This window comes from Glycine max, chromosome 18 (genome assembly GCF_000004515.6).
Source record: "Glycine max cultivar Williams 82 chromosome 18, Glycine_max_v4.0, whole genome shotgun sequence".
NCBI lineage: Eukaryota > Viridiplantae > Streptophyta > Magnoliopsida > Fabales > Fabaceae > Glycine > Glycine max.
Window position 1 is genome coordinate 45,282,323 of NC_038254.2, and position 18,335 is coordinate 45,300,657.

The 18,335-nt window shown below is 34.3% G+C and overlaps 1 protein-coding gene across 1 annotated transcript; it reads left to right on the top strand.

The window, feature by feature from the left end:
* Positions 1 to 3,226: 3,226 nt before the first annotated feature.
* LOC100776320 (ultraviolet-B receptor UVR8) lies at positions 3,227 to 16,628 on the top strand. The gene is made up of 12 exons (XM_041011822.1): positions 3,227 to 3,322; positions 3,465 to 3,708; positions 3,921 to 3,994; positions 4,094 to 4,151; positions 10,605 to 10,715; positions 10,837 to 11,067; positions 11,243 to 11,473; positions 11,690 to 11,733; positions 13,829 to 14,011; positions 15,386 to 15,476; positions 15,908 to 15,951; positions 16,202 to 16,628. The coding sequence occupies exons 1-12, from the start codon at positions 3,227 to 3,229 to the stop codon at positions 16,322 to 16,324; spliced, it is 1,530 nt and encodes a 509-aa protein (XP_040867756.1). The 3' UTR covers positions 16,325 to 16,628.
* The last annotated feature ends 1,707 nt before the right edge of the window (positions 16,629 to 18,335 follow it).

Consider the following 18,335-nt stretch of genomic DNA (forward strand, 5'->3'; position numbering starts at 1 on the left):
TCTTTGAGTTAGGTTCATAAGCTTATTTCTTTTTCAAAATAAGCTTCTAGACAATCCAATCCCCCTCCAATCATTCACAATATCTCCAAATCCCTTCAAATCTCTAACTTAAGACACACAAAAAAAAGGGAAAAAACAATAGTCAAAGAGACATGGAAGGATAAAGGAAGCACTCACTTGGAAAAAAACATGAAGATGGGCTTCCACTAGGAACAAACAACAACAATGATATAATATAATACAACATAATATAATATAATATATCTATAGTTAAGTATAAACAAATCTTCAAGATAAACCTAATATTTATGATAATGTCTAAAGTATTCTTTAATCAAATAATATAGGTTAAATGTCACTTTTGGTCTATTATGTTTTAATATTTTTTTCACTTTGGTACATTAAGTTTTAAAAGTTTCATTTTGGTCCTTTATTTTTTTAAAAGTTTCATTTTAGTATATTAAGATTCGAAAGTTTCACTTTAGTCCTTTATGTTTTCGAAAGTTTTATTTTGTCTCTTTCTTTCTTTTTCATTAAAAATGTTAGTGCTTCGTCAATGTTTTAAGTTTTGAAATAATCAATTATTTTAGCCGCCACTACTTTAAATTAATTATTTTACTTATATTTAGTGCTCTGTCAAAATTTTAAACATTGATAGAACACTAACATTTTTAACGAAAAAAAAAAAAGAAAAGATGAAAAAAAATTAAACTTTCAAAAACATAAAGGACCAAAATAAAACTTTTAAAACTCAATGTATTGAAATGAAACATTTGAAGACATAAAAGATTAAAATGAAACTTTTAAAACATAATGCACCAAAATAAAAAAAATAAAAATATTATGGACCAAAAGTAACATTAAGTCAATAATATAATTATAATAATAAGAGTCTCCTATCTCATGATTTATTTCTAATATTTAAAATTTAAGGTGTTACAACTTTACCCTTTTAAAAATATTTTCATCCTAAAAAATTAAAGTCTAAGAGTATATCCATAATTGCACTCCTGATCATCTTTCTCAATATACTAAGATTCATCCCATTAATGGTCTCCTAAACAAGTTTTAACTTTAAAGGTTTTATGATCCTTCCTCAACCTTTCTTAGGAAAATTCCCACTCTCTAGGTCAAAAGGTTTTCTAAAAAATTCCTTTTGTACTTAAACCAATTTTGGCAATCATTATACTAAACAAGCTTTATCTAGGTAGAAACCTATTGTCATCTAATCCTCCTTGTCTAGGCCTAATTCCAAAACATAACTATAAGATCAGGTAGTTTTGATTCTAGGCATTTGTCTAAGGAAGTATTCAGGCTTGGGAATTCTTTCTTGATTGTCTCTTCTAAAGCTAACTCTCTCAAGGTTTCTTCCGAGTAGATATGTGGTACTTGGAAATCCATTCTTATAGGCCTCACTAGGTGTAACTCACTTACTTTCTCTTACATGAGATCACTCAAGTTACTTCTAGGTTGAAATTTGAAAATGTCTTTATCGATCTTATTTTAGACACACCAAAGGGGTTACATGATTTGTTGTTACACTAGTTTATGTAGGACAACACTCTTCTAATAGGATTTAGGCTACCTATAATCTAGGTCACTATTCCTTCATCCTATGACAAATACAATCTAACTCGTGTTCCCAAGGCACACAAACAAACACTCAATTATATCTCTTAGTAACTCACCTACAACACATGAAACATATTAAAAAGGTAGAAGCAACTCAAAATACATAGCAACATCAACCAAATCACATATGTCAAGCATACACAACATTAGCACTTATCCTTATAAGTTAAGCAAAAACAAACATAAACATTTGTATCATACTTTACTCCCTATTCATATTCTCATTCAGCTATGAGGCATTGCTTAATGAATTTCTTTCTTCGTTCTCTCTCAGGAATCGTCTTGCTAATTGAGAGGTGACAAACAAAATGTCATGATTTAAGTTATGCAAATCCAAAAGTCTCCCCAAACATTCTAAACACTACAAGAATGAACCAAAGACAAAATTTTAATGCAATTCCACTCATCATGGCAAAACATAGGGATTCATAAGGCATTGAGGATGACGAAGATGAAAGAGGTAGTAGAAGTGAAGCCATCATGATGGAAGATGCCACGGTAATAGTTGTCGACGACAAGGTCACAATGGGAAATATGTTTAGGTCTTTGACTATTGCTTACCTAAAAGAGGTCATCATTTAAATTACAAAAGACTTTTGTGTAAACTACATTTAAACTTAAAAAAATTAACAAATAAAAACCATCTCAAAAGGTAGTAGGTGAGAGATCACAACCTTTGAATATAGAGTAACTTACTTTCAAAGGGTAACAATCATCACATAATGGACCATCCTAAACCACTTTCTTTTGTGTTAGCATAAGTCTAAATGAGATTTATTAAATATAGAGTAGTATCCATACATTTTTATGATTTTTAATAAATTTTAATCATCAATAGGAGAGTGTGTGATAAAAAAAAAAGAATATGTTGCTGGTATGATTCTTATTTATATATTTGATTTCCTTCATTGTCTATCTCCATTAATATATTTTCTTAGAAAACATTCAGTTGTGCCAAAAGAAAGATATAAATAAGAGAAAAATTTTAAAATTTAATAAGAATTACATACTTTTACACTCTATTTTAATTTACCTTATGTTTCAATAATTTTATAAGTATAATCTTATATCAAAATTTAAATTAGTTATAAAAAATATAAACATATATATACACACATACATGTTTAAATGAATATATTTATTATAAATTTTAATTATATAAAATTAAATATTTATCTTTATTTTATACAAAATAATTTTTGTAAATTTTCTAGTAAGAGTAAGAGAGGAGAAAGCAGTCAAGCATCATGCGGGTTAACAAAAATAAAAAAAGATTTGGCACATGTCATGTAGACGTGGCTGTTTCCTGTCCGTGCGTTAGATCCAACCAAACCACAAGGGATGCCCACACTCGCAGCTTTTTTTTAAAAAAAATTCTTTTTTCAAAATTCAAATATAACTTCCGGAACATTCCTAAATGTGAATTAATCGTATTTCATTAATTAAATCATATTCTTACACGCTAATCATGTCACAAAATATCATTATTTTAATCGCTAAAATACATAACTCTTAAGCACAACCAGACACGCGTTGCTCAGAAGAGGCCCCTCGAACGCGACGCAATGGTCCCCTCCATTTTCCAGAAATTTCGATGCCTTCAAACAATGCAATCCGCGCGTGCGGTCCTGATCTCGCCAAGTGTTCGAATCGCCACGTCAGCGTCCGACGTGGCGCACGCTATAACCTTGTAATTGATACGATGTCTTCAAACTTCAAACCCCTTTCTATTTTTTTTCCCTCTCTAAACATCTCGTTTCGTTTTCGCTTCAGCAAACGCAGCGTTGTTGTCGATTCCCTGCGTTTTGGAGCCCCGTGTTGTCGTTTACCAGATCGGAGATTTCCTCGCCATGAACGAAACCGAAGCGGTGGAGGATGCGAGGGAGGTGGTGGTTGTGAAGGAGGAAGAGCGTGCGGAGAAAATGGTTTACATGTGGGGATACCTTCCCGGAGCCTCGCCGGAGAAGTCTCCGATACTCTCTCCGGCGCCTGTGACTCTCTCCGATCCTTCACTGGCCGTAGATTCGTGGAAGGACGTGTGCGGCGGTGGTTGCGGATTCGCCATGGTCATCTCAGGTTGATTTCTCAGTCCGTTGACACTATCATGACTAAACTCATAAAAAAACTTAATCCACTTCAAAGAAGATGTTCTAGATCTGAAATCGTTAGAACCATATTCTGAATTTTATATTTATTTTAATCTGGTTCATCTGTTAAAATCTGAAGAACTGTTTTTTTTTTCTCTGTGAAATTTTAATTAATTGTGCGCCGATTTGTGATTTGTGCAGAGAAAGGGAAGCTCATAACGTGGGGTTCTGCGGACGATGAAGGGCAGAGCTACTTGATATCAGGGAAGCATGGGGTAATGCAGTTAGTGTTCTAATGTAGGGCTTGGTTTTGGTGTGAATTTGTTGATGGAATTGATTTTGCAACTTGTTATGGGTGCATGTGCTTTCTAAAGGAGATTCCAGGGCTTTATCAGCTTCCCACTGAGGCTTCAGTGGTGAAGGCTGCTGCTGGTTGGGCTCACTGCGCTTCGGTCACTGGTAATGCTTCTTGTTCTTTTTTGATTCGGTGGTTAAGTTGTTCATTTGGCTCATTCTCTGTATAGTTTTTTTTTTTTTGGCAAGGGGTTAAACAAGAAGAATTTTAATAAATAGTAAAATCAATAGCATACACTTAATATTAAAGTTATTAAGACTTTGAGAGAAACCAGAATGAAAAATATATTATTTGAAATTCTTAAGTTCCTTGTCCGTTTCTCTACCCCGCCCCTCTTCCTTCGCTTCAATGTCTAGTTTCTCCTTATTCATTTCTATATATGAAGAATGGCTTACTAGTAACCACTAACTATGGGGGCCGAACACATTTGGTAGCCTGAGGCCTCTTATTAAACTTCATCTAATTTTTTATTTGAAATTTTGTTTATTCATTTGTGAAACAAAATTATAAATCAAACCTCCTGAATAATCAAAATAACTTGATTATTCAAATTGATTGTTTATATAGTATAATGCTACTTTGTTTAAGTGCTTCAATTGATTGAAATTACTTTTAAAGAAATTGAGTTGTGTATTAACAATAGTTAACAGTTAATAAGAAGATACAAGAGCAATGTAGATAAGAGAGTTATTCAGAATGAAGGAAAAGTAGATAAAAATAAATAAAAAGTGAGTGAATGCTTAAGTTTAAAACAATCTTATTGGAGTTTTAACTTTTGATAACTATTGGGAATTGAGCATAGTGAAAGAGAATTTGTAGGCAAAGATAAACTAGGAATAAAAAGTAAAGCTACTTCATGATAGTTATTAAGCAGTTGTTTACTTGTTTAATAGGAAGTAAAGATAAGAGATAGAAAAGGAGTGTAATATAAGGTATTTGTTGAATATTTCTTTATTTTTTGTATCTTGCTTCTATATGGAGAGACAACAGGGTTAGGTTATTTTGTATGTGAGTTGTCTCTCTCTTCTTATGTACTCTATATATATCTTGTACGCTGTCGTCCGCCGTCGCGTTGCCGTCGTTCGCTGCCATTTTTCTTTGGTGACAGTAGGGTTTGGTGCGTCTTGAGAAGCTCGACCTAACCCCACAAGTCGCGTGGCCATCCGGCCACCCACGCGCCGCCGCCAGCCGCTGCTTCTTCTCGCGCGTGAGCGCCATGCCCTGACTTCCTGACATCGGAATCTTGCCAGACCGGCGCCGATTGTCTCGTCAGCCTCCCAGGAGTCCATTCCAGCCATCATTTTTCAGTTTTGACACGTGGAACGTGTTGGCCTTGCTCTTCTTTCCTTTTTCCACTTTTAGGGTTTGTGTTCTTGAGTAGAAATGGCTTTGTCTGGACTTGTTCTCTCCTTTTCCGGAACTCCAACAATCACAACAGCAAAACTCAACTGGAAGAATTATTTATCTTGGTCAGCTTCAGTGGAGCTGTGGTTTCTCGGCCAAGGCCACCACGACCACTTGGAGAAAGGTGTTGATGTTGTTCCAAATGATAAAAGGTCTGAGTGGGAAAAGTTGGATTATAAACTTTGTGCTGTTCTATGGAAATCTGTTGAGCCAGACGTTTTGAAGATCCTTAGATCGTTCAAAACATGTTCCTTCTGGAAGAAAGTCTGAGAAATCTTTGCCAATGATATTAAAAGCCTGTTTGATGCAACCATGAAGGTTGTAGCCCTTAAGCAAACTAGCCATGACATGATTGCACATATAGGTAAAGCTTGGGCTGCAGTAGAAGAGCTGAAGAGGTTCCTTGTGGGTGATTCACTGGAGGAAGTGAATAGGAAGCTGGATAAATTCTACATGGTTCTTATCTTGAGGAGTCTACATTCAGACTTTGATCATGTGCGTGATCAAGTGCTTGTTGGAGACCAAGTTCTATCGATGGACTCTCTCATCACTAGACTGCTTCGTGTGTCTCATGTGTTGAAAGATGAAAATCTAGCTGATGGGGTGGAAACATCAGCCATGGTTGCATCTCGTGGGAGAGGGGGAGATCGTAACAGTAGAGGAGACCACAGTGGAAGAGGTGGACGTCCTCAATGCACATATTGCAAGAGGATGGGCCACACTCAAGAAAACTGTTATTCCTTGCATGGCTTTCCTGACAAAGTAGCCCAGGTAGCTAAGTTAGAAAAATCAGAGTCTAGGTTTTCTGATGAGGAGTACCAAGAGTATCTGAAGCTGAAATTTGAGAAATCCAGCAGCCAAGCTTCATCTTCCTCGGTACCATGTTTTTCAACAGCATGTATTTCACAATCAGTTGAAGGCTCTAGTCCTTGGATACTTGATTCAGGTGCCTCTGATCATATCTCTGATAATAAATCTTCTTTTTCATCCATTTCTTTTCCCAAAATTCCTCACCTTGTCACAGTGGCTAATGGTTCCAAAGTTGCGTCTCAAGGAAGTGGTCAAGTCTCATTACCTCCTTCGTTAAAGTTAAATTCTGTCTTGTTTATTCCTCAATGTCCCTATAATTTAATTTCATTGAGTCAGTTAACTCGTTCAATGAATTGCTCAATAACCTTTATTGCTAATTCTTTTGTGATTCAGGAATATGGCACGGGTCGATTGATTGGAGAAGGACGTGAATCACGAGGCCTTTACTACTTAGAACCCAACTTTCCTATGTCCTGTTTTGCAACTTCAAGACCCAAATTTTTGCATGATCGCCTAGGTCATCCAAGTCTGCCAAAGCTGAAAATGATGGTTCCTAATCTTAAGAATCTTCAATTCTTAAAATGTGAGTCCTGTCAACTGTGAGTCCTGTCAACTAGAAAAACATGTTAGATCATCATTTCCTCTAGCTGTACAAAGATGTAACTCAGCTTTTTCTACCATTCATTCTGATATTTGGGGGCCAAGTCGTGTTACCTCTTTTGATTTTCGATATTTTGTAACTTTTATTGATGAATTTTCAAGATGTACTTGGGTCTATTTAATGAAAAACAGATCTGAACTTTTACCTATCTCCATGTCGTTCTTTAAAGAGATTGAAAATCAATTTGGAAAAACTATCAAGATTTTTAGAAGTGATAATGCTAAAGAATATTTCTCTCATGATTTGTCCTCCTTTTTGTCTTCAAAAGGTATTCTACATCAGTCCACATGTCTTCATACACCACAACAAAATGATATAGCAGAAAGGAAGAATCGTCATCTTCTTGAAATTGCTTGTTCCCTAATGCTAAATTCCAATGTTCCCATACACCATTGGGGAGATGCAGTGCTTACTGCTTGCTTCTTAATCAACAAAATGCCTTCATCTTTCCTTGAAAACCAAATTCCTAACTCAATTATTTTTCCTCATGATCCATTGTTTCATGTCTCTCTTAAAGTGTTTGGTTGTACGTGTTTTGTCCATGATCTATTTCCTAGTTTAGACAAACTTTCCCCTAAGGCCATCAAGTGTGTCTTTTTGGGTTATTTTCGTTTTCAGAAGGGTTACAAATGTTACTCTCCAACAACAAGAAAATACTATATGTCTGCAGATGTAACCTTATTTAAAGACACACCCTTCTTCTCACCTTTCATGGATCACTCTTCTTCTCTCCAGCAAGTCCTTCCAATTCCTTCTCCTAGTCCACTAGATAACTCTGACCAAAATGTTAGTGAAGTCCCATATTCTCCACCAAATCTGCCTGAAGTTGCTCCTCCACCTCTTATTACCTATCAACACAGGACATGACAAGTTGATTCTACAATGCCTGAGCCTTCTCGTGATTCTCATCCTTCTCCAACCAATCCTCAAACCATGGATCCTTCTTCCTCTCATCACTCTGATTCAGATTGACCCATTGCCATCAAGAAAGGTACTCGGTCTACTCGTAACCCTCATCCCATTTATAACTTCTTAAGTTATCATCGTATGTCTCCTTCATACTCTTCATTTGTTTTCTCGTTATCTTCTCTTAATGTTCCTTCTAATGTTCATGAGGCACTTAATCACCCTGGATGGAGACAGGCTATGATTGATGAAATGCAGGCTCTTGAGAATAATGGTACTTGGGAACTTGTTCCTTTTCCTCCTGGCAAGAAGACTGTGGGTTGTAGATGGGTACATGCAGTCAAAGTTGGACCTAATGGTGAGGTTGATCGGCTTAAGGCTCGATTAGTGGCCAAAGACTATACTCAGATATATGATCTTGATTATTGTGATACTTTTTCTCCTATAGCCAAAATTACTACGGTCCGTTTGTTTCTTGCTATGGCTGTCATGCGTCACTGGCTTCTCCATCAGCTCGACATCAAAAAATGCCTTCCTCCATGGTGATCTTGAGGAGGAGATTTATATGGAGTAACCTCCAGGGTTTGTTGCTCAGAGGGAGTATGGTCTTGTGTGTAAGCTTCATCGATCTCTCTATGGTTTGAAGTAATCTCCTCGAGCATGGTTTGGTGAATTCAGTCATATTGTTCAACTTTTTGGGCTGAAACGAAGTGAAGCTGATCATTCTATTTTTTATTGTCATACATCCCCTGGGAAGTGAGTATATCTAATTGTCTATGTTGATGATATAGTGATTATAGGGAATGATACTACTAAGATTGTCTAGCTAAAAGAACACTTGTTCAGCCATTTTCAAACCAAAGATCTGGGAAATTTGAAGTACTTCCTTGGTATTGAGGTGGCTCATTCAGGAGATGGTGTTGTGATCTCACAAAGGAAGTATGCACTTGATATTTTGGAGGAGACAAACATGCAGGATTGTAGACCTGTTGATAGTCCTATGGATCCAAATCTGAAGCTCATGGCAGATCAAAGTGAAGTTTTTCCTGACCCTGAGAGATACAAGAGACTTGTGGGAAAACTTATTTATCTCACTATTACAAGACCTGATATCTCCTTTGCTGTTGGAGTGGTTAGTCAGTTTATGCAGAATCCTCATGTAGATTATTGGAATGCTGTCATGCGTATTCTCAGATATGTTAAAAGAGCTCCTGGACAAGGATTGTTATATGAAGACAAGGGTAATACACAACTATCGGGATATTGTGATGCAGATTGGGCTGATTGTCCTATGGATATGAGATCTACATCAGGTTATTGTGTCTTCATTGGAGGGAATATTATCTCTTGGAAGAGCAAGAAGCAAACTGTTGTTGCTCGGTCTAGTGTAGAAGCTAAATATTGGTCCATGGCTATGGTTACATGTGAGCTAATGTGGATTAAACAGTTTCTCCAAGAATTGAAATTTTGTGAAGTTGTGCAAATGAAGTTATTCTGTGATAATCAGGCTGCTCTTCACATTGCCTCAAATCCAGTCTTTCATGAGAGTACTAAGCACATAGAGATTGATTGTCATTTCATTCGGGAGAAGCTATTGTCCAAGGAGATTGCCACTGAGTTTATTAATTCTAATGATTAACCAGCAGATATTTTGACGAAGTCCTTAAGAGGACCTAGAATTCAGTACATTTGTTCCAAAAGCTTGGTGCATATGATTTATATGCTCCAGCTTGAGGGGGAGTGTTGAATATTTCTTTATTTCTTGTATCTTGCTTCTATATGGAGAGACAACAGGGTTAGGTTATTTGTATGTGAGCTGTCTCTCTCTTCTTATGTACTCTATATATATGTCATTCAAAAAGCAATAAAGCTAAAGCTAAAAGTGAGACAACTTTTTACTCACTAAAATATCAAAAGCTTCAACTGTATTAAATCAGGAAAGTGAGAATATAATATATGTGGCATCTTTTAATTATTTTAACTAATAGAGGTAATTTTGTAAATATATTATCACTAAACAATTTTTATATATTTTATAACTATCTAATTAGTATAATTACCCAACAATGCTAATTAAAATAGGATGAAAGGATTTTTCTTCCCTTCAATGAGATCTGAAACTGATATGTATATATGAAAATTACAGAAGCAGATGTGTGGTATGAGAACAAAGTTTTAACAGTTTGTAAAACATGTATATGGAGACACTTATCTCAAATGATGTATATGGAATATTGCTAGAAAGTTCAACGTGTCATTAAATGGAATATGGTTGAAAACTTTAGCGTGTCGATAGATTTTTGTACATTGGTTACCATTTAAAATTGTTAATTAAAGAAAGTCTTTTCTAAGTTAGCTGCAAAAATTGTGTTTTAGGCAATAACGAAAGTGGGCCATGCTTGACCAATAATGTAAGAGACTAAACTTATTTAACCATATTTTGCATGCTTTTTGGTCCTTCTAAATATCACAAGTTGTAAAATGGAAGACTAATAGATGGATTATATGGGGAAGGAAAACAACCTACAAGGACTAGATTCCAACTTTTTTAAAAATGTGAAACAGAATGGGAAGCTTATGATATTTAGAGGGATCATGAACATATTTAAACTTAATCATTATGACTCAGTCAACTTGGCATTTATAATATTTTAAAGAACAACTAGAGTCACCTCATAGATTACCTGTGAAGCAACGGCCAATATATGATACTAATGCTTTGCTAAGGAATATACTGCTTCGTCTACAGAAGAAGGTGAGGTGTATGCATGGGGCTGGAAAGAATGTGTGCCTTCTGGGAAAGTTATTACTGATTTCATCACTGTGGGAAGTCTCCAAAAGGATATTGCTGGGAAACAAAGTTCATCAATAGCTGAACAAGGTGCTAATCAACACTTTTTCATACAACAAAAATAATTTAACAAAAAGAGAGTTTTCTGATTTCATTTCAGGGAGTTAATGGAATTTCAGACATTAAACAGGAAGCCCTCAGAGCTCAAACACAAGCAGTGGATCAGATTCTCATCATGACAACAAGAAAGTGGGAGATGAAGTTGTAAAGCGTAGGAAGATCACTTTCTCTAGACAGGATTCTGACAGTCAAGCATCTGGAGATGAATTCTTTACTGTGTCCCCCTCTCTTGTGACCCTTGGTAATGGAGTGAAAATTACCTCTGTATCACTTGGAGGGCGGCATACCTTGGCACTGTCAGGTAGTTCACTTTGTATATATCTTTAGTGTACTATAATGATTCCGAGAATCTAGGGATAGTTGGCTCTTGTGGTTACATTATGTAGTTTTGTAGGTTCAATGAAGTATGAAGATATGGAAGGTTTTTGATGTAAAGCAAGACACCTGATGCATCATATTTTTACCGAAGTTTTCAGATGTGGGACAGGTCTGGGGTTGGGGCTATGGAGGTGAAGGACAGCTAGGATTGGGTTCTCGGGTAAAGATGGTATCATCCCCTCATCTTATACCTTGTATTGAGTCTGCTGGGAAGGATAAATCATCAGCTTTTCATCAAGGAAGTGGTGCTGGAGCTCAAGGGTCAAATGTTACTGGAAGTTATGTGATGGACATTTCTTGTGGCGGTCGACATAGTGTCGTGATAACAGGTCAGATTTCACTGCTGTCATGTAGCCTTGCAAAGGCATCTCTGAATGTTTATAAAATTGTATGAGTGTTGTATTACAAACGCTAAATTCAGTTTGAGAATTGTAATCAGTTACTAAATCTATATTCATTTAATGTAGTTGAAAGAGATGCATGTTTTAGTTAGTGATTAAGAACAGTCATAATTTGTAACAATTTTTTAAAAATTCTTTCTGTAGATGCTGGGGCTCTTCTTACATTCGGCTGGGGACTGTATGGCCAGGTGAGTCTGCTGTTGTTGGAATTTTTTTAATGGTTTTCCATGTTGATCTTCTGCCTAGATGAATGGCATTTTATTTTTGCTGCCAAGGATGAGATAGAACTTGCACACATTGAAATCTCTCACATTTTTAATATTATGGGTTCCTTAGGCCGGGGACACACAACAAACAACGAGAGCTAATGTTAGGCTGTTATTCGAAAGTAATGTGTTATATGGTTTGAGTACAATGTTAAACTAGCTGGAGTCGTTGCTTTGGCATCTGAATGTAGTTTTAAATGAGCAAGGGTTTTCAAAGAGACATGGTAGAACTAATTTTATAAGATTTTCAATCGGGGGTAAGGATTGACATGTGATATGGAAGGACTAAGAATCCAAGAGGATGTACAAAACTTTGCTTACTATTGCACAATTGGGTGAGAGGTAAAAGAACTAAGAGGATGGATAATGGTAAAGTTGTTGGTTCTGATGTTATTCTTATTTAAGTTTGGAAATGTGTAGAAGAACAGTGTTTCATTTGTTTCACTATGTTATTTAATGAGATTTTAAATCCTAGAAAATGTCAAATGAGTGAAGTAGAAATACTTTGGTTCCTAATATTCATGTAAACTACATTGGAATAAAACTTACGAGTTACACTACAAAATTGTCGGAAAAAAAGGTCATTGAGCAAGTTAAGAGAAGAGACCCAGATTGCAGGGAATCAATTTTGAGTTATGCTAGGAAGGTCTACGACATAAGCTATTTATCTTTTATCAGGGGTTGCCAGAAAGGAACCAAAACAAAGAAAGAGACCTACATAAAGTTTTTATTGACTTGGAGAAAGTATATAATTAAGTGTCTAGATAAGTGTTGTGGAAGGCTTTGAAAAAACAAAGGTGTTCCTGTGACTTATAATTTAAATTATATTTGATATTTCATGAATCAACTACTATTTTATTGTATGACTTTTTTTTGAAAAAAATCTAATACATGTCAAAATTGTAAAATTACATACCTATGAATGTTAAATGTTTCTAAAATTTGGTATGTGTGATCATTAAATAAATATTATTTATTTATTCCAGCTAGTGTGTGTATGTGATGACCTAATTAGACAAACTAATACTTAGGGGAAGGTTGGATTTGGTTACTACTTTAGTCAAAGGATATGATAACTCACCTCAAAATCTAAAATATGAGGATAGAGTTAAGAGTAGAGTAGAAATTAAAAAGCATTATATGCTATGTTTCATGAATATGGGTGCGGTACTGGTTCCAGTATGGATGCGGATAAAGAATTATGCAATTTTTAATAATTAAAGGCATAGTAAACTAATATACTTTTTAAATAATGTGAAGGAAGAAATTAACAAGCTCGCATCTCACATCTCATAAGTAACGATGAATGGGTTTTGATTCAGGAGATAGAATCATGGAAAAATTGAGTAAATAAAATAATCCTTTGAAAAACTGTCATTTTGGAGGGGTGATGATCTAATTAGTATGCAAAGTATACCTAATTTTATCCCAAGTTGCAGCTTCATTAGGGTACAAGTAAGTTTGAGAAAATAATGTAGGATTGTGTCGTATCTCTCACATCACATCATTAGTCATATCAATCACTTGTCTCTCTCTTGGTGTCTTCATTAAGAGGTGTCCATTAAACTTTTTCCAGTAAGTATCTTGCTTCAGAGATTGTCAGTAAGTTTGTTTGAGATATTTTTTTTAAATGTCTAGAAAGCTTTGGATGAGAAGCAAATATTAATTTTATTTTTCTTTAGTCCAAAAGATACATTTCAAATTTGTTGGAGAGAGGATCCAAATTTGTTTCTTATTATTGTCACCGTCATCACATCCAATGTGTTGAAGTGACCAATATGTGTCAGACATGACATGATCTCAATTCGGAATTGCCTTTGCATAATCGATCCCAATCCATTTGGGTTTTAATGTAATAAACTTCCAGTCAATAAAAATTACCCAGAGGGAGAAAATCATATTATAATTATTTAGTACTCTTGTATAGCATTTAAGTGGCCTATTTCTTAATTTTTTTTTATAAAGCATTAAGTGCCCTATCTGAAATTTCTTTACTTTGCATGTGAATTTCATCTAGTGCGGACAAGGGAATAATGTGGATCAGCTGAGACCAACTCTAGTTCCTTCTTTATTGGGAACTAGAGTGGAAAAAATTGCTGCTGGACTTTGGCATACATTGTGTGTTACTGTAAATGGTCAAATTTATGCATTTGGTGGCAATCAGTTTGGACAATTGGGTACTGGTACTGACCAGCCTGAGGTATGTTTTCCTTAATTATCAGATCACTTTGTTTTCATTAGAACAATATTGAACATACAAATGCTTTTAGAAGCTTTTGGAAAAAATAGTGTTAGATAGGACCCATGTTATTAACTGACAGTCTTATATGGAAATTGACATTAGTATCTCCTTAAGGTTTCTGGACTTGATGTCATTATTTTTAAAAATGCATCGCATTGTTGATTACTTCTGTATAGTAAAATTATAATAACTGTTCTCTTTGTCACAACACACGTCAAGGCTCAAGGTACCCGGTTGGTGCACAAGCTAAATACCAAATCCTATTCAACCTGGCAAGCCTTTCATATAGAAATTAGAAGTGCTTCAAAGTATAAAATTTTCATAATACATTACTTTACATAACATTTATACTTGTAGAAGCAAATAATTTTTCTTTTAAAATCCTAAACACAATCGGCTACCAGAACACAGTGAAATTCTCAATACCTTACTAAAGGACATTATAGGCTAATCTACATACAATTATAGGATACCCACCTGTGGCTGTGTAGCTGCAGACTATGGAACCAGGAACACATTAACCATCACAGGACAAGTTGGAGACCACCAAGGTATATGTTCGGATAAACAGGTCCCAACAAATCCAAGTATTGGTGAAGTATCTAAGCATATTGATCAGTTTACACATATCTAAGACTGATATCTGAAGGAAAGGAAATGCACACATATCCATGCTTCATAGATGATGATAAACTTGAATATTAATTTGCAAATCTAAAAATAATTTTAAATTGCGAGTGGAAGTTGTGATTTAGTCATCATACTTGCATAAAATGTATTTTGAGATGAAACAATCAATATGCTTAACAAATATTTTGACAAGATAGATATAAATGAGAGCTATATTAGGAGGCAACCTCAAGGAACAGCATGTCATTTAGATATCACCAATGAACTCAATAAAATTTATGCTCTTTTCCTTGAGCCTACAACTTTCTATAACTGTCCACTATTATTAACTTGTTGCCATTTCCTTAAAATATAAAGCTACACACTAGTCATTATGACTTTAAAATAAAAATTCCATTAATAAATAGAATAACTACACAAACATAATTAAAAAAAATCAAGTAAACGGTTCAACAAAATTTTAGGTATAACCTAACGATGGGTAAAGAGATTAGTAAAACTCCCCAATTATAAAGTTTGGGCTGTCTATAGCCTATAATGTGGTTATGTTGTGTCAAGTCTTACTGATATTTTGATTTTCAAGCCCAATATTTCCTTATTCAGATTTTTTGTTTGTCAAGGTTTAGATAACTGTTCCAAAATAGATGAAAAGTACTTCTTTTTCCGTGATAAATAACTTGCGATTAATTTTAACTTGTTCAGACTTCACCAAGACAGTTGGATGCTTCCCGTTTTGAGAATAAGCATTCTAGTATAGTTTCTTGTGGGGCCCGTCACAGTGCTTTGCTAACAGGTATGTCTCCATTACCATGTGCTTTTCAGGGGAACTTTTAAAATTAAAACCAATCTTAGTATTTGCATGCTTTGATAATGTCATATGGCTTAGTCACATTAGAGAATTGACAAAAAGGATTTGTGCCAATAATCATTATTTGGTCTCTGCTAATTTCCTAACCACTTCATCTATGATGGTTTATGTACATGCTTCAAACATGAGATTGCTTAGTTTCATCCTTCAAATAGTATCTTTTACTTTGAGATCTTGACCAGAACCTTTATTTGAAGCCTCCGAGTGTGATGAAAAACCATCATTGTTTATTCACAAGAAAAAAGTAGGTTGTGTAAATTCCATGAAAATTGAAATTTGCTCATCGCTAATTACATTATAAACTTTTTCATGTTTTGCACATGTTCGTACTTGTTCGTTTGTTTATCATATTGAAGATGATGGTCACCTATTCACTTGGGGGTGGAACAAATATGGTCAGGTATTCTCATTATCCAAAAGAACTCCTTCAAGTTAAGTAATAATCAAGGTTTTAAATTTTGGTTGCAATCACGGTTTTGTTGTGTTTATTTGATATTGCGGAAATTGTGAATAGTGAATAAATGTGGCTGAACTGTGGTCTTGTTGTAGTTGTGACCACACCCAAAATCACGGTTGTAGACCGTTTTTTAAAACCTTGGTAGTACAATTGCTTAGGTTTATTTATTTCTTATGATTATCTTCCTGGACAGCTTGGTTTGGGAGATTCTGTGGACAGAAACATTCCTGGTCAAGTTTCTATTGCTGGTTGCCGGCCAAGAAATGTTGCCTGTGGCTGGTGGCATACACTGCTGCTGGGTGATAAAACCGTTTGACTCCATTTGTTCATTATTAGCATCATGGTTGTGGCACAGTTTTGATAGGTTACTGACCAAGTCCACATTTTATTGGTGGAAAATATAGATTTGTCCAAAATCACCCGACACAGTTGGTCAGCCTTCTTCATCCTTCTCTTTATTCCCCTATCTCAGTGAGTCCTTCTTTTTAGCTAGTTTTCCATTTCTAGATTGTAGCTTGACACTAACATGGAGATGCAAGGGTTTTTAGTTTGCATACAGACTATACGAGACTGTTTATTTATGGCTGTAATTTATAGCGCTTATGGCGCCCTTATGTGGATGAGACTGATTTTAATTCTTGGGCAGGGACAAGGTTAGTGGTCTTGTTTCTTGGTATTCTGCTTATTCGATAAGAATGTGCATTGAAAAAAATATGTATTTTGTGTTCATAGAGGGCATTGTCATTCCATTTTAGGATTTCGTTGTTTCTTGAAATTGTGGGAAATTACTTCCAAATGCGGCTGATATGGCGAAAATTATGATTGTGTTGCATATGCAGGCACTCTAAAATCCTTGATATTGTAGTCAATCATGGACAGCTTTTTAAAACCTTGTTCAGAACTATGTGATCTGAACTTATGAAGTCAGGTATACAGTGGGTTGAGTAGCCTGAGTTATTTTCTAGAAGCTATCCATGGCTCCGTATTTGTTAAAGATGAAAGATTTTGTTAATATTAACTTCCAAGAATTAATCTTAAGCAATTAAAAGTGATACACTTTTGTTAAAAAATATTTTTTTTTGTTTTTTATGTGAATAAAACTTAAGTATCAGATGCTTAAGGTTGATCCGTAACGTTGATATTGATACTAAAACTAAAAGGGAATGTCAAGAATGGAGGATTTTTTTCAAACTTAAGTAAAATTTAAAATTAGTATGTAATAAAAGCTTAAAATTATGAGAAAAAAAAAAAAGATTTTAAAATGATGTTAAACCTGAATTGCTTTTCTAGAGAAAGACTCTAAGAAAGTCGAATATATTCAATTAATGAACCCGGACTCTTACTCTAGGAGCAATTCAAAATCCTATAAATATAGAATACTAAAATCTGATTTTTTTTTTAATTTTCATTTAATACTAATTTTGATTATAGTTTGAAAATACCAAATTTTTTATTATTTAACTAACAAAGTAAATGAGAAAATTATAAATTACCAAATTATATATTAACAAAGTGAATTAAAAAATAATTCCAAAGAATAATTCCATTAAGAAATAAGCATGACCAAAAAGCATTATCTCGCTATGCAGGTGGATTATTTTAAATAGTGATTGGATATTTCATGCCAAAGCTGGTTTAGAAGTTTAATTAAGCAAGACTTGAACTTTAAAAAGACCAATGATCTTTTTATTTTCTTTCTGGTGCACACAGCTTCGTAAATTATGACTAACAAATATGCATGGATCCTATTATTATTATTTTAAAGTTGGATTTAACTCCTCTAAAGTGCATTTTTAGAGAATAAAACATAATAAGCGAGTTATTCACATAAATGATACAAATAAAATTATTATTTATGCAAATAACACAAGCAGAAAATTCAACTGTATAACAATAATAATCAATTTTTGTTCAAATGGTTTGTAGAGGAACCTCTATTTACCTTGATTATACAAATTACACTTCACATTAAGAAATCAATTTCCGGGAACTAATTTCATAACGTGATTTTTTTTTAATCTACCTTATGAAATCAATTTTTCAGAAATCGATTTCATAACGTGCTTTATTTGTTATTTCTTTTATAACTTTTTTGCTTTTTAAATTGTTTTTTTTTTATTTTTTTCCTTTTTAATTATCTATATGTTTAAATTGTTTAAACTGAAAAATAATTTATAATTTGAGAACATTTTGAATTATTTTGTTATTTCTTTTAATTTTATTTGTAGTTTAAAATGAAATAAAGTTGATTTAAAAGAAAATGTTAAAAAACAATTTTAAGATGATACTTCTATTACATTTTAAGATGAGTGTATTATCTAATATAG